At 36.8% G+C, this 27,336-nt stretch overlaps 1 protein-coding gene across 1 annotated transcript in view; it reads left to right on the top strand.

The window, feature by feature from the left end:
- Nucleotides 1–27,336, top strand: part of LOC120515818 (rab11 family-interacting protein 2) — a 159,266-nt gene that overhangs the window by 45,160 nt on the left and 86,770 nt on the right. Inside the window, exon 2 of the mRNA XM_039737147.1 lies at nucleotides 25,729–26,171. Coding sequence (XP_039593081.1) covers nucleotides 25,729–26,171 — 443 coding nt within the window. The remainder of the gene's footprint in view (nucleotides 1–25,728; nucleotides 26,172–27,336) is intronic.

Below are 27,336 nucleotides of genomic sequence, written 5' to 3'. Positions count from 1 at the left end.
CCATCTGTCTTATATATAAATATCTACGTGTGGAAGTGTGTATCTGTCTGTCCGGCCCGAAAGTATGAGGCTGCAGCATGAAGCTCAAAGAAAGCAACTCGGTCGCCAAAGTGAAACTGCCACCGCTAATACACAAGCGAGGCGAGCTCATCAGCAAAACGAAACCTCCGAGAAGGGAGAAACTCACTTAGCCGCTGATGGACAATGGAGGCGAGCAGGTCGGCAAAACAAAACCACTGAAAAAATAGAACCTTGCCTAGGTGCTAATGCACAACCGATGTGATTGATTGATTGAAATGCCAGAATCCTTGGTTTCTAGGAGGCCAGGCTTTTTACAGCACAGGCTTACATGGCTAGTATTTTATGTAAGTTATGGTGTGATGAGTCTGTTTGTGTGTTTTACAAAAAGAAGTTACTTGGAAGTACCAAAAGCTGCATTGTAATAATCTTAAGTATTGGCTCCTCATTATATTTTTCTTATTTTGCATACACAAATTAAAAATTCTGCTACTAGTAAAAAAAATAAATACACAGCAAAATTTTAAAACAAATCACAAGAAGCATAGGATATAGTTTGTAGGGAAAAAAGCAAAAAACACATCTTGTGAAAGGTCAGTCAAGTATGCGGAGCTGCCCGATTTGACAAGTTTGCAGAGCAGGACCCTAGTAGTTAAAAAAATAACATACTGGATTAAATGAAACTAAAACTAAAATATAATATGTGTAGCCTTGATTTTTCATTTCAGCTTTGTTTTAGGAATTACATGTTAAGCCAAGTAGCCTTTAAAAGACCGGTGTTGGCTGACATAGCTAGTGATGCTTTCCTGACACTTAAAATACTGTTTAAAATGGCAATTTTAAAGCGATTATAATAAAAATAAAATCAGAAATGTGCAATTATGTTTAATGAGAAAAGAAACCATCTTTTTTTTTGCTGTGATGAATGTGTACCAGTTTTACTACAGTGAATCAGGGAACTTCAGTTCAAGAATGAAATGGAACAGGATCAGTAGCAAAATGATACTTCTAGGGCACTGGAGAAGGTTTTTTTTTAAATGTGTATTAGTAAACCACGTAACCAAAAATCAGAGCAATGTGGTAGAAAAATCTGTCCAAACTAACAAATAGAAACAGCATAGCGTGTCTAGAGTAACCTAAACTGAAAATTTTTGCAATTGAAAGTCTGTGTTTGCTTAAAATTATATTATTAGTATATTGATTTTCATTTATATTCAAATAGTGATGTTTGTTCTGACAGCACTAGTATATTAATATTTTGAATTTTATGTTTGCACACTTTCCAGGCTTCTTACACTATTTTAGAAATTTTAATTTCTGTTTCTGTGTCTTGCTCACAAATTCTTAATCAGTGATTTGATGCATAATTGAAAAATGAAATCAACTACCTTGCTTCCCTTTACATTGTGCAGGATGACCTCTTTGGAACACTTGAATTCTAAAAGGACTGTCATTTGGCTAACCTCTGTGTGAAGTTTACAGCTTTTCTTGTTTGTGTAAGTTACAATATATAGCCATACGTTTGTGGACACCGGACCATCACACCTATATGAGGTTGTTGGACATCCCATTCCAAAACCATGGTCTTTAGTATAAAGTCAACCCCACAATTTGTGGTTATAACAGCTTCTTCCCTTCCTTCCACAAGATGTAGGAGTTTATCCCTGGGAATTTGTTCCCATTCAGCCAAAAGAGCATTTCTGAGGTTGGGTATGGTGGACAAGAAGACCTGACTTGCAATCAGTGTTCCAATTCATGCCTCTGTACAGGGCCACTTGAGTTCCTTCACACCAGACCATAAATTTTTGGTTTTGTGCGCAGAGGCACAGACATGTTAGAACAGAATAGGACCTTCCTTAAACAGTTGCCACAACCTTTCAAGTGCACAACTATCGAAAATGTCATCATATCTCTATAGCAATGACAGTACCCTTCACTGGAACCAAGACTCCTAGCCCAAACCCTGAAAAGCAGCCCTACACCATTATTCCTTCTTCATCAAACTTTATAGTAAGTACTGTGCATTTCGAAAGGCAGAGTTCTGCTGGCATTTGCTCAGCCAGAATTCATCCATTTGACTGCTGGATAGTGAAACATAATTTGTCACTCCAGAGAACATATTTACAGTCCTCTATAGCAGAGCACAAATTTCAGATACAGACTTGCGGCAAAAGTGGCATCCTACGATGGTGCCATGCTTATAAGCCCATTTTACTGCCATTATTTGTCAATAGAAATTTCATAACTATGTGCTTTTTAAGTACCTGTTAACAATGGTTATGGCGGAAACAGTTGAACTCAATAATTTGAAGGGTTGTCCACATACTTTTGGCTGTTTAGTGTATTTCCATTTGTGTCCTTACAGAGGCATGTATTTAAGTGACCTGACTGCTCTAAAACCGGTTTAGTAGTGTTAGTGAAAAAAACACCACCCTACATTTATCGCGTTTGGTCTGTGTTTTGGGTGGTTTAAGAGTTTCCATTGATGAAAGATCTGGCTTTGAGAGTGCTATTGGGAGATTTTGATATTTTATTCACAGCATTAAGCTATGAACCCTTGCCTTTAATTCAGGCTGTGGAGTCGGTAGATAAATCCTTTGACTCTGACTCCTTAGTTTCCGGTATTTCTGACTCGCCGACTCTGACTCCTCTGTATTTAATATGCTAATGTATTTTCCATGTTGATTAAAGGAAGGCAACATGCATGTCATTTAACCACAGAACTACTGGCTAAGAAGCTAACTCTCTACCGTATTGGCCAGTTTAAACAAAAGACAAGAACCCCTGAACACACATCAGGCGATAGCACACACCTACACCTACATGATTACACTTGTTTACACTCAAATGAACATGTTAAGCACATTCAATCTTAAATAAAATGAAAACACTTTTTTGTAATGTACCATAATCCAGATTACAATATGTGAATATCTGGTTGTATAATAGCTCAGCTGAACTTCACACTTATAGCAACACAACTATGCACTGTGCTTTATTCTTATATCAGATAAGTACTTAATTATGACTATTGTTTGTGAAATGGGAGATTTGAACTTTCTGTATTTTTTTTCATTACAATTTAAATTTATTAGGAGTCGGATTCGGTCCATTTTTGCCGTCTCCGACCCTGACTCCAAGTACCCAAAATTTTCTCTGACTCTGACTCCACAGCCCTGATTTAATTATATATCATTAAATTGTGTTAAAAATAAAGAAAAACTAAATTACCAAAATAAAAAGGAAACATCAATTTTCCTGTAGACTGACTTTCTGAGTTTATGCTGAATTAGACCTTCCTCCAGATTCCTTGAATCGTTTACTGATATTATGCAATGTGGAGGGAGAAATATGCAAACCAATTCTAATCTTTCTTTGAGGAACATTGTTTTTAAACATTTCAATAACTTTCTCACGTATTTGTTGAAAAACTGGAGATCCTCTGCCCATCTTTGCTCGTCAGCCTTTCGTGAATACTGCTGTTGTACCAAATCATGATTACTGTACAATCACCTGTTAACAATCACATCAGTATTTAATTATTTTACCTCATTACAGGCCTTAATTTGCCAAATTTTTGGAATTTGTTGCAGGCCTCAAATGCAGCAGTGGATTTACTGTATATTAACAAGTGAAATGAAACTGACCAGACAAAACATGGATAATCTTGGGTTCATACTGCCTGCAATGAAATAAAAGTCAAAGTAAATTTAAGAATTGCTGGTTTTGCATTTTTCATAACGTCCCAGCTTTTCCTGATTTGAGGTTTTAGTTATTGTTTCAAACCTTGGAATTAGTTTGCCATTAGCTTTATCCTTAACAATTAAAACTATCATTGACATCAAACCTTTCAATTTTTTTTAACATTCTCTGGTAATCAATGCACATTTGCTTGTGCTTCCTTTTTTCTAACAAGTAGTTCCACTGTCTACAAATTGTGTGTTGTTGAAAGGTGATCTGCTAACTTTTGGAATATTCTCTATTTGTAATTAATTGAGTTTTGTTGGAAATGTTTTGCTGAACACTTGAGGATACCTTGTGGACTAAGGAAAAAAATGTTTGGCAGAAATGCCTCTTTCGTAATGAACTTGCGAAACAGAGGAGCAGATCTTGTCCATGGTAAGGTCAGGATGAATAAATGGCATTGTGTATGTTGGCACCTTTTTTGGCCATCTGTCATTTTCTTGTGACTTAAATTTGTGAGTGTCTGTGAAGTTTTTATGTTTACAGTGGTCATTACACTTTATGCAGCAAGAGAAACAACTTTTTCTCCTTTGTAAAACTGCTGTTTTTTTTTTTTTTGCATTACAACACTAAAGCTGTAGTGCTTTTCCTTTGTTTTCTAATAGTGTGCACTGGGATATTTTGCCAAAACACAGATCTCTTTTTTGGCTTAACTTTTAAAAGAACGACTACTCAGTGGATAAAAATAAGCTTGAAACATTAGTAAGAGTGCCTTTATTGATTGCACATCTTCTGTTCTTGGCAGCATCATTCTGACTTCCCCATTCTTAACAGAGTGCTGTACTTCATTCCCAGAGTACACTATGAGCTTCTTAAATAGTTTGCCAAAATAGTTTGCATGCTGTACAGCAAGACTCTTTGGCAACAAGCTAGAAGCACTGTTCAGAAATCCGTCTGGAAATGGAACCTGGCCCAATTGACAGTGTGGAATCTGCAAAACTTGAGCAGGGCCATAAATCTCTTCATCCCATAGTGACAAGGTTTTAGCAAAACATTCACAGCATGTGAAGAATACATCACCCAAGCTGGAAAACGTGCACCGATCACTCAAGGAACAGCATCCTGCATTGATGGGCTCCAGTATTAGGAAAATGTGAAGAATGTCAAAGTTATTTTTTAACGTTTGGCTGCAATATGGTACCTGCCTGTAGTTGTAGTTTTTGTTGTTGTTGTTCAAGTGTGGCTGTTCTGCATTTTCATTTGCCTCAGATATGTCCTTCTGTTTCCCATTCATGGCTTCTGCATGAATATCTGTGGCCTGTTGGAGGTCAGAACTGCATGTCCAGTGTTTTTACTTCATTAAATGTAATTTCTTTTTCAAATGTTTTTTCTTGCAATTAAAATAAAAATTATGTAATAATTATATTTTGAAATTCTGGCCATCTGGATGTATTCATTTTAACATTTCTTTTAATTTCTAGTAAACTTGTTTTAATTTTCAATAGGTTTTAATGATCATAATGTTTTACAAAAGAACAATGATTTGATTTTTGTGGTTGTAACCTGACGTATTACTTTTCCAAGTTTTGCTCTTATAATAAAAGTACTATTTTGTGACTTTGCTTAAAGAAACAGTCCACCATAAAAGTGTTATTATTATTTTAATATAACTGCAAAATTCCTGATATAATGGGCTTCAATGGAGGCTCATTTTGAACAACAGCAAGAAAAAATTATCTCAAATTACTTGTGTCTCATAATCCAAGTATATCACATTAGCATCATAATACATCTTAAAGGAATACTCCACCCAAAAAAGATATATATTTTTTTATCCGTTACTTACTCCATGCTGTTTGCAGAGACATTCGAGAAAAAATTTTAATCTCATGTTTTCATGCATAATGGAGATAACAACGTACCTGATATAATAGTGGTCTGCAGTGTCCAGTGATGGACAGCAGCAAACAATATCAAAAAGTCCATGGAAAAAACATCTCATCACTCGTGTCTCTTAATCCGTATGTCAGGTCGTCCCGTTGTGTACTCACATCATCCCAAACGTTTATTTTTACTAAAATGTTGTTAAATAAATACCTCCAAAATACTGTCATGAAGGAAAATGAAACATGATCTGACTCAAAACAAGAATTTGAATTGAAAACATGAACCCTGTTATTATATTTATATTCCTAACAGGAGCCACAACTGGTGTACTTTAGGATTATTTAGCAGCGGTCTGTGAAACTGCACAGGTGAATTGACCTTCTGTTTGTCAAATCATCACGGATAGGCAAAAGTCCAGAGTATGTTCTCTTCCAGTGATGTTTACACTTTTAACTTTTAATTTTAAATTTTACACGTTTCTGACTGCATGCTTTTTGTTGATATCACTTGAAGCACAATGTTAGCCGATGAATAATAAGCTACTCCAGGCCTGGACCCCAGTCTAATGAATAAGACACGGAGGTGGGACTTCAGTTCAAATCCTCTGGCACTTCTGAGTGTATTCCATTTTCTTTCACTGAATTGTTTTCTGGAAGTAGTTTGTTTAACAATATTTTAGTAAAAATACAGATATTTGGGGATTGATGAGTGTGTGAATGGATGATTTGACATGCAGATTATGCAACATGAGTAACATGCGATTCTTCCCAAACTCCGACCCCCGTAGACATTCTTCCTGTCATTTGCTTTTGTCCAGCCTTGGTTACCATTATTATATCAGAATCATCTCCATTCTGTAAAAAGATAAACAAGATTAAAACTTTTCTCAGTCATCCCTACAAACAAAATGGGCATAGTAACACATACAAAAATGAACAGATTTTTGCCTGGGGTATTCCTTTAACACTGCTTCAGGTAACTCTCTTTTAATTGCAACTTTTAGAGCAGGGGTCTTTGATGGCTGCAGGTTTTTATTCTAACCCCTTTCTTAATTAGTGACCAGTTTTGGCTGCTAATTGACTCATTTTTCTTTTTTTCATTTTAATTAACTTGTTTTTAAAGATTTGTTCCTCTGAATTGCTTCATTTATTTCCTTAAGTGGCCCCCAAACAGAAGTGAAATGTGACGCGAGTGAGCCAACAGAAGACCAACTGAAACTCCAACTAATTTCACTCCAACCGGTTGCTTAATTTGGCGCCAAGTCTTGTTCTTAATTAAACTCGTTCTTTAATTCCATGGCTTGTTGCTGCTCTCATTGTGCAATAGCAGACATTTCTGAAATTGTTGATTTGTCTATTCTAATAGCGCTGTTAAAATGTTTTGGATCCTGATCAGATCCACATTTGTGAGACCTTCATCTTTCTTTATTTTCAGATATTGTTTGATGGACACAGTTTGCTGGTTATATTTTGGCTCATTTTGTATCTTCTTATTGTTTGGCTGCTAATTAAGGAAAAAGAAAAAAAATAAGGGGTCTAAGTCTTCAAGAGCAAATCAGTTAAAATTAATTCAAAAGTTTATTAGCAGCAAAAAACAGGTCACTAATTAAGAAAAGGATTAGAATGAAAACCTGCAGCCACTGCAGCCCTCCAGGTCCGGAGTTGGGGACTCCTGCTTTAGACTTTCAGATTATTAACATACCAGTAACAGCACATTGCACAATAACGTGCAGTGAAAACACTTGACTTATAGTTTTCATCCTCTTTCTTTATCTGTACTTTTAGCATGCATTTGCTCAGAGGTTGATGTACTTAATGCTTCCTGAGAAGTTCTTTTTTTCTTCACCCTAGCAGGCCGCTTCTTCTCTTCTTTCGTCGGCATCTTTTCACGTTTGTTTGTTTTGCAATTACTTAGTATTGTTTTCCTTAATTTTTCACTTAAGCTGGCACTTAAGTCTTCATTCTGTCTCAAGTATGATTTAAGATATGAAGAGGTAGGGGAAGTGACGGCGAAGGTGGTAGAGATGAGAATGGTGCCCGTACGCATGCACCACATGGCCACCCTGCAGCCCACTGCCGAGAGTTGACTCTATATAAAATAAAAATAGAAAGAGGAATAACCCTGGAGGTCAATCATCACCCTGAAAGCGGATAGTAGATGTCACGTAGTAGATGTGTACTAAATTTCATGTCAAACGGTTTGCGATGATTTAGGTGATTTAAAATCCTGCACAGACAAATGAACAGCCATGACAACATATTATATATAAAGATAATAGTATTTTGAAACCTTTTTAATCCAATTCAGGATTGCAGAGGGTTTGGCCAACCACATTAGGTGCAGGGCAACAAACAGCCCTTAATGGAGTATCTGTCCATTGTAGGGCTCACTTATACAGGACAAATTTAGAATCATAAGTTCACCCCAAATGCATGTGTTAGGCATGCAAAAAAATAAATAAAAACAATCGGGCACAGGGATAATGTGCAACACCACCCATGCTATAGTTCAACATTCAAAGCTACAGTATGTATATGAAGCAAATATACTGTATTTAACAATTTGTCACAATGTTTACATCATGCATTCATTGTCTTAGATTTCTATGTAACATTTCAGTTTAAGATTGATTTTTCTATGTTGTGCTTATGGGAAAAAAGTTGCACAAATATGTGTACTTAGAAACAAATATAGCTTTAAATAGTTTTGTTTTCCAAAAAAAAAGCAGTGGGAGAGGGTATTTTCTGCTTGTTTTCTAACAGCTGTTTCATATCCCTTCAAGAAAGCAAAATAAAACAAAAACAAAAAGCCACTGTTTTATTCAGATCAAGTTTAATTTGGCATAATGCTATCAACAGTTCCTTTATAAGGCTTTCACAAAATGATTGCACGCTAAGTTTGACTAAGTGTACTAGAAAACACACAGATCAAATACTAAAATCAAAGAAACTCTACTTTTTATTCTGGAGCATTTTTATGAATGCAAATTAAAACCAGCCTGAGAGAATAAGAGAATCCTATACAGTCACTGCCCTTTCTTAGCCTGCCACTCTTTATTGGAATTGAAAGTTTATGTAGAAATAGAGTTGCTAAGAATTGACGAATGAAATATGTTTTAATGGTTAAAAAAAGTTACAGCTTAATATACTATGCAATTGTGGTTCCTATGATTGATTATTTTTGGTGTGCAGCTTTCTTTCTTTTTTGCTTTTGTTTCCACTGGAAAATGATGTTGACCCTCAACTCTCTTTTCTTGATATTTCTTTTTTTTTTTTGGAACAGTTTAATTTTAATCGAGATAGCTGAACTACGACACACTGTAAGCATTTTCTAAATCTCCCATTGAAACACATTGGTCAATTTGTTAACACGTTTGTCTTAAAACGGAGAAACACTCTGTGCAGCTTCAACTATGAAAATGTCCCTTGGCATCAAAGCAGGTAAGTGGCATAATGTTCAAGACAGTAATAGTAAAGACGAAAATGAATAAATAAAAGCATTAACTTGGGGCAGTGCATGAGGAGGGTGGCACTGTGTGGAGAGCTTGCCGTTCAAGGAGCGTTGCAGTTGAACACAGAAATGTCGCTACCGTGATCTGCTCCACTCACTCACAGTCATAGTTGGCACCTGGACAACAAAAGCCATACCGGCTGAAGATTTTCCCAAAAGCTTGTGAAGTTTGTTGGCAGGAGTTAATTTTTCAGACGTGGTACTTGTCCTTCCTCCTTTTGTCCGGCTTGCCTTGTGAACAGAAAAATGTAATTTAAAATGGAGGTGCATCAGAGTATGAGCATCTATCTGGGAAAGATTTACAACTCCAGGGTTCAACGAAGTGGCATTAAACTCCACAAAAACCTTCTGTTGTCTTTGGTGTTTTGAAGTGCCTGGCAAGTCTAACTCAGTGACTAATTCCATGGAGTCTGCCTGAATGCCCAAACTAATGTAGAAATGAGTTGTCCCCTGGTGCTCCACCCATGTAGAAGTGAAACAGGATAAACATTAAAAAGCAATACAATTTTTTTTTTTTAAATATAATTCTGGTCAAGTGGAAGGTAGGTATGCTCCAGTGTCAAACATTGGCACTGTATCCGATCGTGTTCAGCTTTAATGGGAGAACGTCCACTGCATGAGGGAGAAAAGCACATGGACATGATATCTCTGGCAATCAGCAGCTACCCTCTAAAACACACGTCGCTCTGATCTCTCTCTCAAAAACATCAAACGTTACTCATTGACAATCTCTAGATGATAATGTCTGTTGAACAAACAGTTATCACTAGCTAAGCGGAGGCAAGGTACGCTCCAACACGTGGCGAGAGGTAGAGCGACTCAAAGTTGCTGACAGATGCTGGCACGTGAGTGAGGAGGGCCTCGCCCCTCTCCCCTTGGCCCACAGCCGCTTTCTCGGATTTGCGCAAATAAATCGGTTCCGCATTCGAACAATGATACTTAGCGTGATGAGAGAAGTTGCAAAATCAACTGGAATGTTCAAGTAAATTATAGAAAAAACCGATCTAAATAGCCATTATGTAGTTCTCTCGTGAAAAACAGACAAACATACAGATGGACGTCTCGGTGACGCTTCATCCTACAGTGACTAAACATGTACTTGCTATTTGTGCTAGACTAACAACCACCTCATGGCTGCATTATCTAAAGATTACAATGATTCAGTATTTCTCTGACATTGTAATTAATTGGTAAAGTGCCATATTGATCTGCGGTCTATCATGTTTGGATGGAGGCAACAATTTTAGTTTAAGACTTGAGCAATACATTTTAAATGTCCATCAGGCATTAGTTTGAAAAATGTTATGTTTAATACATTTAAACTACAATTATCCATAAACACTAAACATCCAACAACAACAACTAACAGCAGCAAATGAATCTTTTCATCACTTGAGTTGGAATCTGCCTTCAATAAAAGCAACTGTACTTGCGTGCTACTGTGAAATGATATTAAAAACAGGATTTAATGTACACTACCAGTAAACGTAATTACATTCTGTTGTCATTGTTATTTTTGATAATGACTTATGCTTATGATAATATTTAGTAAAGAAAATTATGATGAAGTCATTAGAAAAATTTTTAAATTATATATATATATATATATATATATATATATATATATATATATATATATATATATATATATATATATATATATATATATATATAAATACTTTTTAAAAACCACTCATATTAAGTTAAAAAGTGTACTGAAAAGTAAAAAACAAGTCTCTCATACATCTCTCATAAAATAAAAGTGTGGGCACTTTACATCAATTAATAAAATCTTAGCAAAAGCGCCTACGCTTTTAATTTATGAGTGTAAAATAAAAATATAAGCGTAGTTTTTAAAAAGTATTTTTTTATATATACAGTAAATTATTGTCAACTTTTTAGTCTTAGGTTTTTGTTTTAGTATAATTTTGTAATCAATATTTTAACACTTCCTTTAATATTTCTATTCGTTACTAATCTTGAACTATTCTTCATATGAAAATGCCATTTCTTAATTAGCATGGACTAATTGATCATTTAGTCAAACTGATTATTGGTCTGTGTATTGTCATCGAAAGTGAGTAAGTGTGCAAAATTTCAAGTCATTTGGACAATAGAAAGTGGGTTAAATATCGATTACAAGATTTGTACCAGACAACAAACAGGTGAAGTTAAAAGAAGTGTAGTGATAAAAATGCTCTTACTTTAAAACCAACTAACCAAGATTCCGAGTATACCTCAATGATGTTGCGTTGTTAACATTAACTTGTTTGCTCTTTAAAGTCCATCAAAATGCTTGTCCAGGAGATTTATCCAGAATGTCTCAATAAATTTTGTAGGTTGTGGTAAAATTTGGCAGTTCCCAGTGGACTATCAGTAACTTTGTGAAGCTGTCCAAACTTCTGATAATGACTTCCACATTTCCAGTTGCCTTTTCATCATACTGATTTCTTTAAAATCTATATTGACATGCTTAAATTTTGTGGAAGAGGAAAAAAAATTGTTGCATTGATCATTTCCTTTGTTTCACAGTCCTCACACTTTTGTATGTTTTATGTGACTTGCTTGTTGCCTCATCTGGCAAATGTTTGAGTCACTGTGACCAGGGGGTTTAATCACTTGCATAGCATATACCATGTTTAAAGATTCACTAGATGTACTCCAATAATTAAAATTCAATAAGCTCCATGATGTTTATTTCCAGTATTTTAATCCACTTCTGCTTTTTAGGCTATAAGGGAAAGAAAAAGGCAGAGTCTTTAAATTTAATGAGTTCCATGACTATGATATGCTCATTTTCTCTTTTACTAATGCTATTCAAATATCGGCTGTTTTCTTTCGTACATCTTGTAAAATAAAGTTTAAGCATTAATTTGTTTAAAATCATGTATGTCCAAGTATAATGTTATATTTCCTTGTGCTCCTTACAATCAATAATAAATCATTTTCAGTTGCAGTTCAGTGGCATTTGCCTTCTTTGTGCTTCAGTGTTAAAACTCTTTATTAGGGCCTTCAGAGCACTAGCAGCTGCAAGGTGACAGACATTGCAATGTCCCAGTGTAAGAAAAACATGACAGTGCTGAAAATATAGCCAAACATTTTAAATTCCTTCCCCTGTCAAATTCAGCACATAGAAATGTGTACAAAAGTTATCTGCATAATTTTTAGATCATAAAATAGTGTTAATGACAACCAGAGGCTGGTGATCTGGGGAAATTACATTAAATTGCAAATTTACAGATCCTCCCACATAATCACTTCACAGCCTGTTTATGAATACCTGAAGTCAGGATCATGACTGCCTAATTATAACACTTTAAACTTACTTCACAGTTGTGTGTGAGAGTGTTGGACTTGAATCACTTCATTGTCCACATTACCGCATGGTGTTTTATGATGTATTCTTGCTTGCGTTGTGTGGTGTCTTTATGATTTTGACTGTTATAAAAAACAGTCATTAAGATCAATTACCTTGTTTAATGTAATTTTGACAAAGGGTGTAGAACAACTCGTTACTTGCACTTAAACAGCATAGAAAATAGATCCTCATAAACTTGCATGGCATGATTCTAATTTTGTTGTATGTTTGCTTTGCACCCTACCCCACCATAACCTATCATCTATGGGGGAGGAGCAAATGCTTTAGATTCGTCAAAAATCGGAGATCGAAATTTTTGACGAATCTAAAGCATTCGCTTTAGATCTCCGATTAGAAAGGCGCTATATAAATAAAATGTATTATTATTATTATATTAGAATGGGGATAGAAATATACCTACATTTAGACTTGCAATGTTCATTTCGATCTCCGATTTTTGACGTTTTAGAGGGTCCTGATACTGAACACATCAATATCTCAATGATGGATGTATGTCTGTCTGTGTGTCACAGTTTAGATCTAAAACAGCTGGACGGGAAAATACCAAACTCAAAACTTAAGCCTGACATGAGATGATGATGTGCTGATTAGTTTTTGAGCCAAATCGTGTAAGAGAAAGAGGCACTCTAGAGGAACCCTCGAATACCGTAATTCTGCAATTAATTATGAATTCTTCTCGTCAGTTGCTATTGTAACGGCCTATTTTATGATCAGAAAGACCAGCATAAGAGCGGTAAATAATTACTGAAATGTTCTAGAATAGTTTGGGTAACTTGGTTCCTGGGGCGGAAAGCCTACTGACGCTCACATCCGATTTTTTTTTTTCCCTTTCTTTTAATTTCAGTTCATTCATTTCATAGTTAAAATCAACAGTCTGAGCTCTTCCAGTACATTCTCTACTTAGGTGCACTTTAATAAAGTAGCTGCTGGTTATTTGATGTGATTAAGAGTTTTTTTTTTTCTGCAAATTAAAAATGGCACACCACCAAGTCTCACTTGAATCGGTAGCCTTGGTGTATTAATATGTATAAACATTTTAAACTGCTGATATAGTGTAGTTGTCAAACATAGAGAGTAGGACAAAATGAGTTTATTATGATTTTAACTGATATCTGTTTAATATTTACTAGTTTTCACTTTATTATATACAAAGTATAGGGAAAGTATAGGAATCCTCCAAAAATTTAATTTTGAGTTTTTGACGAATCTCAACGTTTTAGACCTCCCTGAGTCCAAAAATACCATTTTCTGAATTGTGCGTGTGTCTATGTAAACATGATAACTTGAGTACACGTTCACTTAGGTCAACCAAATTTTGCATAAAACTATTAGGTACAAAACGTAAATTTCTATCAGCTTTTGGGTTATTTCTGTTAACCGGAAGTGGTACATTACCTTTTATTAATGCAGCTGCAGAGTCTGATTTATTCGGATGGAATCCTTTTCAGGAACAAAAGAACTGGATGGAGGCAGATTTCTGTGTTCTCTGCAGCTGCTAGCACATGGTGGGGCCAGAACAAAACAAAAACAATCATGCTTCATCTCACATATCCTCCCAGATTTTGAATACTTAACTTTTTAAATACTATTTTCTAACACATTACAGCTTATCAGGGAAATGAACATTGCAAGTCTAAATGTAGGTATATTTCTATCCCCATTCTAATATAATAAAAATACGTTTTATTTATATAGCGCTTTTCTAATATAATGAACATTTACCCCTCTTATTTAATCCTTAAGTGACAACAAGACTTTACATCATATTTCCTTGCAGCATTTGCCAATCTTTTATTGATTACCTGTCAAAAATGTCTTAAGTTGCATGAAGAAGGGGCCTGAGTTGCCTTGAAAGCTTGCATATTGTAATCTTTCTAGCTAGCCAATCAAAAGGATCATTTTGCTTGGCTTCTCACTACATTCATAATGTACAACACCCTAGTACTACAAACTTAACAAGTTCAGTTTCAAAGTATAATATTGAATGATGGAAATGTTATAGTATATGTGTTAAACTGAAGAAGCAAGCATGGCGGCGCAGTGCCCAATTGAAAGGCGGTTGGAGTTTAAGTCCTGGGTGCAAACTGCGTGGAGTTTACATGTTTTCTCCGTGTGTGTATTGGTTTCCTCCATGTGCTCCAATTTCCTTTTGTGCATCAAGGACATACAGCTGAGGTGGATTGGCAGTGCTAAAATTGGTCGCAATGTTTGTGTGCGTGTTAATGTGTATGGCAGTGTGCATGATGCTTAATGAAATAGGCACCAGCTTCACCTCGTCCCTGCTCCATATAACCAGGTTGTGGAAAATTGATGGATGTATTAAATTCTACCATCACATCACAGAAATAATCATAGAACACAAGAGTGTTTTTATATATGAAATTGTGACATTGTCTTACAAAAACATTATACAATTTTTAACCTGTGAGTATTTTTACAGACTGGCTGGTTAAACGCATACCCTTTGTGATTCATGTTGGGGAGGTTGCTGCAAATATTTAAATTGTAGCTGTATTTTATGAACTTATTTTTTTATATTTCTTTTGTTAGTTCAACCTCCTCTTGCAAAACTCTGAGCTGAGTCAAAAACAAATTGATGTCCAAGGCAGTTAACAGCAGTGCTTCCAAGTTCAAATCCTGGGGATCCACTTGTCAACAACAACCCTTTGCTGAAAGCAACAACAAACCTGACATCAGTCATTTTCTTCTCAGCAAGTTTTTATTTGTAAAGTGGAGAGTCCTGGCACAGGGTATCTTAAAAACATGCCGTTCTGTTGCTCTCTTAGACTAAAACAAGATTTTACTGGATAAACACATGTGTGAATGTAAAGGTAGATATGGATGTTGTAATGCAATCGACCATCCAACAAACAAATAAATAAATAAAGTGTAGCTGCATTTCGCTAACAAAGTATGACATCCTAAACTACTGATTGCACAACTTCAGTCACAGAATGGCATTCATCATATTGGGTACCCAGCTCTTCCTTTACAGAAAAATTGAAGCATTTTGTAATTTACTTGAAATATATTTACACAATATAATCTGCCAAGAAGAAATTTAATGTTAGAATGTTATCCAGTTGAAATTCTGACTTCTCTGAAAAGGTCATATTTTACCATTTCACTTTGAGTCATCTGCAGTAGAATTGCAGGTAAGGCATATTTCAAAATAAGCAACCCAATTCAGGCAGATCTTTCTGAAAAAATCTGTATGTCTAGATTTGATGTAATTATCCTAATTTAAATATTGTCCATCATAGATAAAACTTGAAAAACCAAATTGAATAATTGATTTATTTTACCCGATTAACACACTTAAACGTGTGATGTGTAAGAGGTAATATAAACCAATCTATTTAAACTTAAGCATTTGTTACATTTTCTGTGAAATGCTTTTGAGATGATAAAATATCATATTTACAAGCATAAACTCATTAATGTGTTTACAGATCTATTACAGTTTGCACTTCTTACACCTCTGCTCCACATTGTAATGTGACAATTACAATACTAAGGGTCACTGCATCTTTTTAATTTTTTAATTTTCGCTTGTATGACCAGGCCGTGTTCAGATAAAAAAGTTATTTCGCTTCGCTGCAGAAAACATCTTCATTTTCAATTTTAATTTCCATGTGTTTTTGTCAATGTTACTGCAAGATCTTGTGAATTATTAACTTTCCCTTGCTGTTCCCCCCCCCTCCAGATAAAGTATTGTATATATCTACTTCCTTAGTGCTTTCATAGATAAGTACAGAATTGATATTTAAAGTAGCATTCTTATATAGTCAGTTGTATGTATTGTTTCTGCAAATGATGGCAACTGGGCTAATTTTTGATGGTTTTAAAAATAATTTGTACTAATTTGTACTGTTGCTTATTATTATAATACTTATTTGTATGTTACATTAATTATTGACACTGTGTTGGTTTTTGTTTTAATGTGACTTTCCCTACTTGGTCATAATGTGGAGTGAGTTTATTTACTCAATATTCATGTGGATTTTCTTCAAAAACTCTGGCTTTGCTGCTATACCCCAGAAGACCAATAATGTGGACTTTTTGCCCGCTTCATACTGGCCACCTGTGAATAGGTGTGTGTGTGTGTGTGTGCAAGAATGTGCCCTAATGAGAAGGTGCCATATCCTTGTTTTTTTTTCCCTTAATGATTATGGGTTGAGTTTGAGTTCCCTTGCAATCATGGAGCTGAGTAGTGCATCAGAAATAGTAAAGGGAAATTAAAAGATACTGGGAATGAAATAGTGGATGCCCTAAACTTACATTTTTCTGAGGTGTTTACAAGTGAGCAAGTGGATAACCTCCCAGAGGTAAACGCGACGACTAAGGAGGTACTGAGGGATTTGGAAATTGTAGAGGGAGAAGTATTGCTCAGATTAAATAAGATGAAATCAAACAAATCACCAGGATCAGATAATATTTATCCTTGTGTTCTTAAGGAGGCTAGTGAGTGCAGATAGAAACCCTTGACACATATGTTTAGGAAATCACTGTGCACTGGAGAGATTCCAAAGGACTTCCAAATGGCAAATATCATCCCGTTATATAAAAAGGGTGACAGGGCAGATCCAAGCAACTATAGCCCAGTAAGCTTAACATGCATCACAGGAAAAGTAATGGAAGGAATTATTAAGGAATAAGTTTGAGCAGCACCTGGCAAGGGCAGGAGTTATTAGGAACAGTCAGCATTGCTTCAGAAAAGGGAGGTCGTGTTTTACTAACATGCTGGAATTTTATGAGGAAGCAACAAAAGGATACAATCAGAGTGGAGCTTATAATATTATTTATTTTGACTTTCAGAAGGCGTTTGATAGGGTGCCACATGAGAGGTTGGGCATCAAATAAAAAGAAGTGGGAGTTCAGGGTGATGTTTTTAGATGGGTGCAGAATTGGCCCAGACACAGGAAGCAGAGGGTGATGATGTGAGGAACCTCATGAGAACTGGCCGATGTTAAGAGTGGTGCCTAGCACGGGTGAATGCTAGGGCCACTGCTATTTTTAATATTTACTGTAAATGATTTAGATAGGAATATAAGTAACAAGCTGGCTAAGTTTGTAGATGATACCAGGATAGGTGGATTAGCAGATAATTTGAAATCCGTTATATCTTTACAGAAGGACTTGGATAGCATACAGGCTTGGGTAGGTTTGTGGCTGATGAAATTTAATGTCAGTAAATGTAAAGTATTACACATAGGAAGCAAAAATGTTAGGTTTGAATACACAATGGACAGTCAGAAAATCGAGAGTCCACCTTATGAGAAGGATTTAGGAGTCATAGTGGACTCTAAGCTATCAACTTCCAGACAGTGTTCAGAAGCCATTAAGAAGGCTAACAGAATGTTAGGTTATATAACATAATGTGTGGTGTACAAGTCCAAGGAGGTTCTGCTTAAGCTTAATAACACACCGGTGAGGCCTCCGCTGGAGTACTGTGTGCAGTTTTGGTCTCCAGGCTACAAAAAGGACATAGCAGCACTAGAAAAGGTCCAGAGAAGAGCGACTAGGCCAGGGCTACAAGGGTTGAATTATGAGAAAAGATTAAAAGAGCTGAGCATTTAGAGTTCAACAAAAAAAAAGATTAAGAGGTGACCTTACTGAAGTGTTTAAAATTATGAAGGGGATTAGTCCAGTGGATCGAGACTGTTATTTTAAAATGAGTTCATCAAGAACACGTGGACACAGTTGGAAACTTGTTAAGGGTAAATTTTGCCCAAACATTTGGAAGTTTTTCTTTACAAAAAGAACGATAGGCATTTGGAATAAGTGACCAAGTAGTGAGGTAGACAGTAAGACTTTAGGGACTTTCAAAACTCGACTTGATGTTTTTTGGAAGAAATAAGTGGATAGGACTGGCGAGCTTTATTGGACGGAATGGCCTGTTCTCGACTAGAGTGTTCTCCTGTTCTAATGTCAAAAAAGAAAGAACCGACAAAATAAAAAGTACCTTAATTCTTGCACATCCAATTTAGAGTTGACAGTCTTCCTACATAGCAGGAGGAGGTTGGGAGCATGTGCTGATAGCTCATTGCTGCACCCACCACACAACGAACCACCACACGGGATTGGGACCAGAGTGCAGTGGGTGACACTTATATGTCTTTTGAAAACAGTACGAAAAGTAGAGTACCTGGAAAAAGAACACAGGGAGAATGTGCAAACTCCACATAAGCAATGAGTGTACTGTGATTTAAACACCCTGTTCAAACTCTTTATTTACCTGTATTACTTGTACAAATGTGTGTTTGTGTGCAACTGTGTATGTTTGGTGAGAATTCAGTTGTATTTATGTGCATGGTTAAACAGGTGCACATTCTAAATATTTGCAGCCTCTTCTTCATGGGAGCAATTGACAATTTTGGTGTTTTACTCCTGTACAGAATATTAATATGCACTTAAATTAAACAGAGCTAGATGGGAGCCACATAAACCCAAGCGTTGGCTGACAGAGTTTGTTTTCAAACATATTAAGGGTAAAAATGCACATTGGAAAGCCAGTGACTAATTAATTAATTTGATAGATGTGGTTAAGTCATTTCAAAGATTGCAGAGTAACCTGAAAAGAAAAAGACATGACTGATGATAAGCATATAGCATTCATAATGTAATCTGAGGTGTCTCTATTTATGCCCACAGATTGTTCATAATATTACTCCAAATTTCAGTTTGTAGTCAAAGCTTGAGAATTGATGCTAGATGGGTAAGAAACCCTCAGAGCTTCTCTACTTTTTCATGCTATGAAAATATTTATGGAGTGTATTCTTATATATTATGTTTATGTAGTCAGAGTATGAATATAAGATAAGGAATATTAAAACTGTTTGACATTCTGACTTGGTAATGCAGACAGTATTGTTAAACACCTCAGTTACCCTGCACAGGTATTTTGTCCCTCATCCATTGAAGACCATTAACGCTCATTCCTGCACATTCAGGGAGTACTTTATCTTCAGTACTTTTCAACAGCTTCCAGTGGACCTTTTGAGTTTCACTACACATACCACATGTTGTACATGCTTCATGTTGTTCTTAATGTATAGTGATATAGTTGCTGTCTGTTACTAGTGTGTCTATTACAAGTTAATTATACTGTGCATGTAACATAAGTAATTTAAACTAAATTCAAAATTTTTTGACTCAATAGACTATTCCATTATTTTGCAGACTTACATATGTGTTTATCTTTGTCATTTTTGGGCAACACTCTTATGCTGTGGTTAGCAATCTAGTGCCTTGTCATTGTCTGTGGAGTTTGCATGTTCTCCTTAAAAACAGGAGTATTTTAACTGATAATTCAAGATTGGACTGTAATGAATGAGTGTTTTTGAAACCCTCTGCAGGGTTATGTCTTGTCTTTCAATCAGTGCTTCTAAGATGTATTTCTACCCCTACTGTCATAAAGTATATTAAAGGGGAACAGTCATATTATTCTGGTTTTAATAGTGTAAAATATTGTTTTATTTCGATCTTTGGAAAAAAAAATAAAATTGCGATATGAAATGGTGCAGCTGTTTTAATTTAACCCACCAGAGAAGAGTGAAACAGTGATGTTGCCGGTCTAGTATGGCAGTGGTGGAACAACTCAAATCCCAAGAATCAACATGGAGGTTAGGGAACAGTCTAGCCACGAAAGGCATAGCTCATGCTGCTGGGTCGATTCATGAGTTTTGAGATCTTTTACCAGCTCAATACTAGAACAATAATATTCCCTGTCTACTGTTTTCTGGTGATCAATATGAAAACCAAAATTTTTGTCAAAGCGCCCATATGAAAGAGTACTTTTTCCTTTTTAAAAAAAAAAATATATATGATGTGGAAATGGCCCGGAAACAGACAGGCAGACATGTTAAAAGTCACCACCACACGTTTATTGTATACAATATTTACAATTCAAAGTGCCACACAAACCCCCAAGTCCCCAAAGTCCTGGCCAAACAACACCTTGCCTTTCTTCGGGCCGTCTCCACTCTCTCTCTGCTTCTTCCTTCTTCCACCCAACTCCAGCCTCGAATGAAGGGAGACGGCCCCTTTTATGTCATCCCGGTCGAGCTCCAGGTGTGTCCCGGCATTCCTCCCTGGACACGCCCCAGTGTGGTGGAAATGCCAGCAGTTCTTCCGGAAGCTGTCTGGGTGTCCCTCTTCTTCTTCCCCCCAGCACTTCCTGGTGTGGCGGAAGTACTGAGGTCCAGGGTCCCCAAGGCATTGGGCGCCTGGCGGTGGCCACGGGTCCCTACAGGGTTGGGCTTCTAAGCCCTCTCCCCGTGGCCCCCAAAGCAACCAGGATGGCGGCGCCCACGTGATCCCAGATGGGCGCACGCCCACTTCCGGTCCCTGAAGGCGTCCCAGCCAGGTCGTCGCCCCTGGCATCCTTGACAATATATATATATATATATATATATATATATATATACACTAGCGACTGGGAGCCCAATCAAATCAGGCTACAAATTCTACGTTTATGAAATCCATGCTTTCTCTGCAAAGAATAATTTGTTTTTTAAGTCCTTGAAATTATTTTGTTATCATGGCACTGATTTGTGCTTAAAATAGACCTTTTTCGGCCGATGTAATGAAGAGCTTTCTGTGTAAACGGGGCTGTGAGATGTGAACTCCGCTCTTCTGTGCACCTCATTTGATTTTTTCCGGCAAACAAATTCTCAAAACAAACTGTATTTTACAACTCTAATCAGAGTCAGAGTAAATTATGTTGGGGTGATCATTTTAGATCTGAGATCGGCTAAAATTTAAACAATGACCGTTGTTAATACCCAGCCGTCATTACTCAGTTTGCCAATAGATGTCAGAAGGATGGATGCCAAAACCGAACTGGCCAACATACCAAGCAAATGGTGATACGTTCTAAATTACTGGTTCCGGAGCTGTTGAAGGGTTTAAGTCAGTTGACGAAGTTAGTCATGGAAAGTGCGCCCCACCAAACCAACGTTCCAAAAACCAGCTGAACTTACTGTTATGTGCTCGAACCAACACAGACTTACTATACTCGGCCGTCCAGTGGCATCACTGAAGCATTCGAACATTTTTAGCCAATCATGCAATACTGCGTCCGCGTTTGCCATTTTATGTTCCAACTACAGAGGCAGAGTCCCAGTGCACAGTTCTAACTTGTATTGAGTCGAGGTATTGACACGAACACCATACATACGGATGGTATCAAATTATATATAAGGATATATATGCTTTAAGTGTCCTTTTAACCACCAGGAATTCAAAGTAGAATGTCAGCTTGTATATTTTCTAATTTTTTAGCATTTGATGCATTTGTATTTTATCAGTATTCAATATAGTGTACACCCGGCATACCTTTGACTAAGTTTCACTGGGGACTTGATTATTTGCTGCTTTGACTTTTCTAGAGCTAACAACCACACCCTTGTGAAGTGACTGGTTGGCAGAACAGCTGCAACTTTTAAACTGTAATCAAACACAATACTTTAGTAGAATTGTTTTAACCGTTTTCATCAAGATCATGGCTAAAAATCTCCTGTTAAGTATATTACGATGCATCATGGCATCGCAAGTGGAGCTTAGTGTACAATTATTTAATATTTACAGTATTTCAATGAAATTTTAGTTTGTATAATAATATACTTGGCATTCACTCAAAGCACAGATTTGATTTTATTTGATTGATGCACATTCTGAGAGTGAGGTATCTCAGATATGCCTGAATTGGTAGAAATCACAACTACTTTGCTTACTTGAGTCTGCTTTTTTTTAAATCCCTCATTATTTTTACATAACCTGTAAAGTGGTAATTTGTGATAAACAGATGCTCATTAGAAACAAAAGCCATGAATAGAATGTAATCCTTTGTATAGACATATATTATCAAACCTTTGTATTTTTCTTAAATCTAGCATTACGTATCACAGCAGAGTATAAAACTGTTAGTAAATGCTCCATTCTTCCAAACATGGCCATAAATGTGACCTTCATATCTAAAACGCAACAGAAAGTGTATTGTACTCTGTGTATCTTGCTCCTTACAATCCCTGGAAATACTATTATGTCCTTGGCTGTTCTGGAAATGGTGTTATGTGGATTTACTTTGATCTGTGATGTCCTTAATGAAGAAATGTGTACGTTTAAAGACATTTTTCTTGACCTACGACACAAGTAGGGAGTTGTAAATCAACACTTGACTTGCAGTTTTAACCAGTGAAGAGTTAATAAGCTTAACTCAAAGGTTAAATCAGTGTTTGTAGTTAGTACATGTCAAACATTTGGCACCTGCCGATTACATCTTTCCATTCTTGCTTACTTTGATCTTGATTTACCTTGAGGTATAACTATTTTCCCAAGATCTTAACTTTAATCTAAATGACCTTATGTTATGGTTACTTGTTTCCTCTATACGTTTGTATTTAAAACATTAATCGGACTGAAAACATGCATACATTTGCCCTTACACAGGCTCAGGGAACCTTTCACAGCAGCATCATCAGGTGCAGGTCCATAACCATTTTTAATACAGTTGCCGGTTATAAGGCATGCTCACTCTGGCAATTATGTTTAATGTTGCTGTTTGCAAACTTCATGTGTCTGTCTTGCTGTTTTATCCATCTGCCTGTTGTTAGTAGACACCACATGGCTGTTTGGCAGTAGTGTTTGTATGTGAAACAATGAAAACATTTGTGCTTGAGAGAACAAAATTGTCCTTGCATTTAATGAAGTGTAAAGTGTATTCCCATTTCTTGAACAAGAATAATAAAGGACTTTATTCATGGTTATTTCAGCAATTGATCAGTACATTTTGTAATGTCCCTTAATGGAAAAATTATGATGATAAAGTGTTTAAGGTAGCAGATTTGTGTTACTTTATCTGTTGTTTATTTTATAAGTGAACGTCTTTCAATTTCAAATCAATACTTTTTCTTAAAAATTATTTAGTGTTTCTTTAATTATGTTGTTAATCGTCTGAGTGCCTACCTCTGTTTAAATGGTGTAATAAAGGCGCTATATTGCTCCTGACCCGGCACAGACTGACCCAGAGACACATGTAAAAATACAACACAGACTTTATATTCTTCAGCTGGAGGGCACGTCTTCCCCGTAATCCCTCCAGCCACAACACAGTCCCAAAAGCACTTCATCTCAACAATACAACTCTCCACCATGGTACCACACCACACCTCCCGATTCTGGCTCCTGAGTGGTGGATGCTGGCCCTTTTTATAACCCACCTGGAAGTGCTCCAGGTGCTTGATCAGTTGTTGCTAAGTGCACTTCAAGGGCGGGGCTGTAGAGGTGTTCAGGTTGGCTCCGGGATCCATGCAGCACCCCTTGGCGGCCACCCCAGATCCCCACAGGGTTGAGGAGAACTCCATCTCCCATGAATCCCTGCGGGAAACTAAGGCACCATCGTCAACCAGGGAGGCTGCCACCAAGCGTCCCGGGGGAGATACTGAGGAGCCCATGACTCCCCCGGAACATAAGTAGAAGGACCCGGCTGCCCGCCACAGTGTATATAAGCGCCTGATTTTGTGTGTTATCTGTTTAAATTGCCTGGTACATGTTAGGGGTGTCAAACTATACAAAAATTAAGGTTCAGGTACTCATATTAAAAATAAATAAATATTCAAATATAGTTCTCAACGGTATACAAGTGAAATGTAACCAGAGCAGGAGGAAAATGATATTATTAGGGCATTGGGCACTTATTTAAAATCTGTTGTTAGCACACCTGTTAACCAAAAAGCAGAGCATTGCAGTAGAAAGTCTGAATGTATTGTACAGTAAATGATGATACAAACCAACAATTAACAATAGTAAAAGTGCTGATCACCGAAATGATGTGCAAAATGCTGCAGTATTGTGGCATAGCATGGCTGGAATGCAACAATGGTAAAATTGGTGAGGAGAGACAAAACGGTTAAGAACACGTGCTGATGCATTGCCACACCCACCATATGACAAAACAACTCAGGATCCCAAATTAGGACCTGAGTGCAGCCATGTGACGGGTGACACCTCAGCACCACACTAGTTCAGAATGGAACCAATGTGAGGTATTTTATGGTAGTTGGAGTGCCAATTCTGCCACCAATCCCCAGGCTTTCCCTGCAGGTTGGAGGGCCTACATGCAGGACTGGATGCAGATTATTGTCATACCCAGGACGGAGCAATTGCAGGTTAAGGGCCTTGCTCAAGGGCCCAACGAAGTAGAGTCACTTTTGGTGTTTACAGGATTCAAACCGGCAACCTTCCGATTGGCATTAAAGATCCCTAGCCTCAGAGCCACCACTCCGCCCTCTAAAATTAGTGAGAGGATAGAAAAAAAAAATGACAGTTCTTTTATAATCGAATGTCATGTCTTATGAGCAAGAACTTTTTCGTATAGATTTGAAGTATATTCGAATAGTGATGTTCGTTCTGAATAGTGATGTTTGTTTAGCATATCTTTAGCTTTACAATAAGAGGCTATGAACCCAGTACAGTGAACAATCATCTGTAAGTTAAACCTGGATTAATGTCTTCCCTAGTATAATGGAGACAACACAAGCAGAAAAACAATTCACACATCTGCTTTGTTTGCAGAGATGACAGAAAACAAATTCATTTTATCCATAAAACCACTTTGATGATTGATTTCTTCCTGTGTGGTCCCACCTTTTGAGTACTCAGTTGATTGAGTACTGTACCAGTTTGCCACATTTTAGCTGACATATCCATTGTCCTTTGGTCCCTTTACATGGCAACCATAATACTGTAAACCTAAGAGTTTTTGTGGTCAAGTACATTAAGGGAATGCTTTATGCAGTTTCATTTGTTGGCGGCTCCTTCTATTGCTGCTTCATTTATGATATGTTTTAATATTGATGCCCACAATGTATTTGCTTCTCAGTCCATCTGACCGTATTACTCAGACTGTTTATTTCTTGTGATACTCTATAGCGCTGAACTGTCCAAAGGAGCATACATAGTTTACATTTGTAAGATGGAATCCTTTCCATAATTGTCATTTGTTATTTCTTAATATTTTAAGCAAATGAATGCTCAAGATGCATATGGTCTGTTCATTTAACAGATATCAATTACATTCAACAACAAAGCAGGAATATATGTTAGAAGTGTTGCTTCAAGTTACTTGGAACTTAAAATGCCATTATTTTGGGTTAGTTTGTGCAATTATTTTAAGATATATAGTATTTTGTTATCAGTATGTATTTCAAAAAGTAAAATCCATATTCTTATTTTTCTTGTCTTTAAAGCTGGTTCAAGTTAGAGTCTAAACCAGGGAAAAAAAGTAAGGATCGTGGTGAGATTCAAGTCAACATTCAGTTTATGAGGAACAACATGACGGCGAGTATGTTTGATCTCTCCATAAGAGACAAGCCCCGCTCTCCTTTTGCCAAACTGAAAGACAAGATGAAGGGGAGGAAAAATGATGGCACGTTCTCGGACACTTCTTCGGCCATTATTCCAAGAACAAGCACGCCCAGGTCTGATCCTGAACTTTCTGACATGGACCAACAGCTGAAATCCAAACCAAAAAAGACATTGCTTCTGGCACCTCAGCGCCTTTCTGCTGCCCACTCCATGTCAGATTTAATTGGCTCTCATTTCTCTGGTGACAAAGTGAAGGCAAGCACGATTGGACATCCTCCCCTTTTCCGACCTAAGTTGGACTCTATGAATTCAATTGATGAAAGCGGTAAGGAATCTGTCTGTATTAATTTGTTTTATTTCAAAAAGGGAACATTTTAGTGTGTTTTGAATAAGTGATGGTATTTAACTAAATACAAAATAAATCATGATGTCCTTAACTCCCGTAAGGGGTCGCCACAGTGGATCAACTTTTTCCTTATCTCTCTGACCTCTGCTTCTTGCTTCGTTACACCCACCATCTTCATGTCCTCTCTCACCACATCCATAAACCTCATCTATGTCTTCCTCTTTCCTCTTTTTCCTCTCTCCTCTGCACATCTCCAGACCAATGCAATCTTTCCTCTCTGGCTTTGCCTCCCAACCCTCCAACCTGAGCTGACCCTGTAATGTACTTATTCCTAATCCTGTCCATCCTCATCACACCCAAAGCAAATCTTAACATCTTTAACTCTGCCATTTCCAGCTCTGTCTCCTGTTTTTGGTCAGTGCCACTGTCTCCAACCCATATAACAAAGCTGGTCTCACTACTGTCTTGTAGACATTGCCTTTCACTCTTGCTGATACCTGTCTGACGCTCTCCTCCACCCACTCCACCCTGCCTGCACTCTCCTCTTCTCCTCTCTTCCACACTCCCCATTACTCTGTGCTGTTGATCCCAAATATTTGGGAGTAGTATATATATAAAATCTTTTTATTTTTAAATCTTTAATCTGATCTCTTGTCAATAACCACCAACAGAAATCCTGAACCGAGTCTTACTGGCCAGAGGACTCTTATTTCCCCTCTCACCGGTGGCATTTCAAAATCTTCTCTGTAATTCCATAATATGACATTTATTAATCCAGATCCAAGAGTCTATCATATTACCACCGTTATAAAATGTTAATTTTTAATATATTCTCATATTCTAAAAAAATATTAATTATTAGCATATAGCATAACTAATATGTTTGCTTATTTATCTATTCGTTTTGATAGTTTTAAGGGTTGACGCAAAAAATGATTTATGTTTTTGGGCCATAGAATAATTCATGAAATGTCACGTGAACCTGTTGTTTCTGTCTTTGGTGTTTGTTTTAATTACTGTTTATCTCTTCTGTGATTGTTTTCATCTCCTTAATAATGTTCTGTTTATTTTTAAATGCAAATTAATAGTGCAGCAAAAAGCCAATTTTTCTTTTTCACACTTCATTTGTACTGATATTTCTGTC

This window comes from Polypterus senegalus, chromosome 1, assembly GCF_016835505.1.
Source record: "Polypterus senegalus isolate Bchr_013 chromosome 1, ASM1683550v1, whole genome shotgun sequence".
Taxonomy (NCBI): domain Eukaryota; kingdom Metazoa; phylum Chordata; class Cladistia; order Polypteriformes; family Polypteridae; genus Polypterus; species Polypterus senegalus.
Note: the sequence above shows the minus strand (reverse complement) of the source record. Positions and strands in the feature narration are given on the sequence as shown.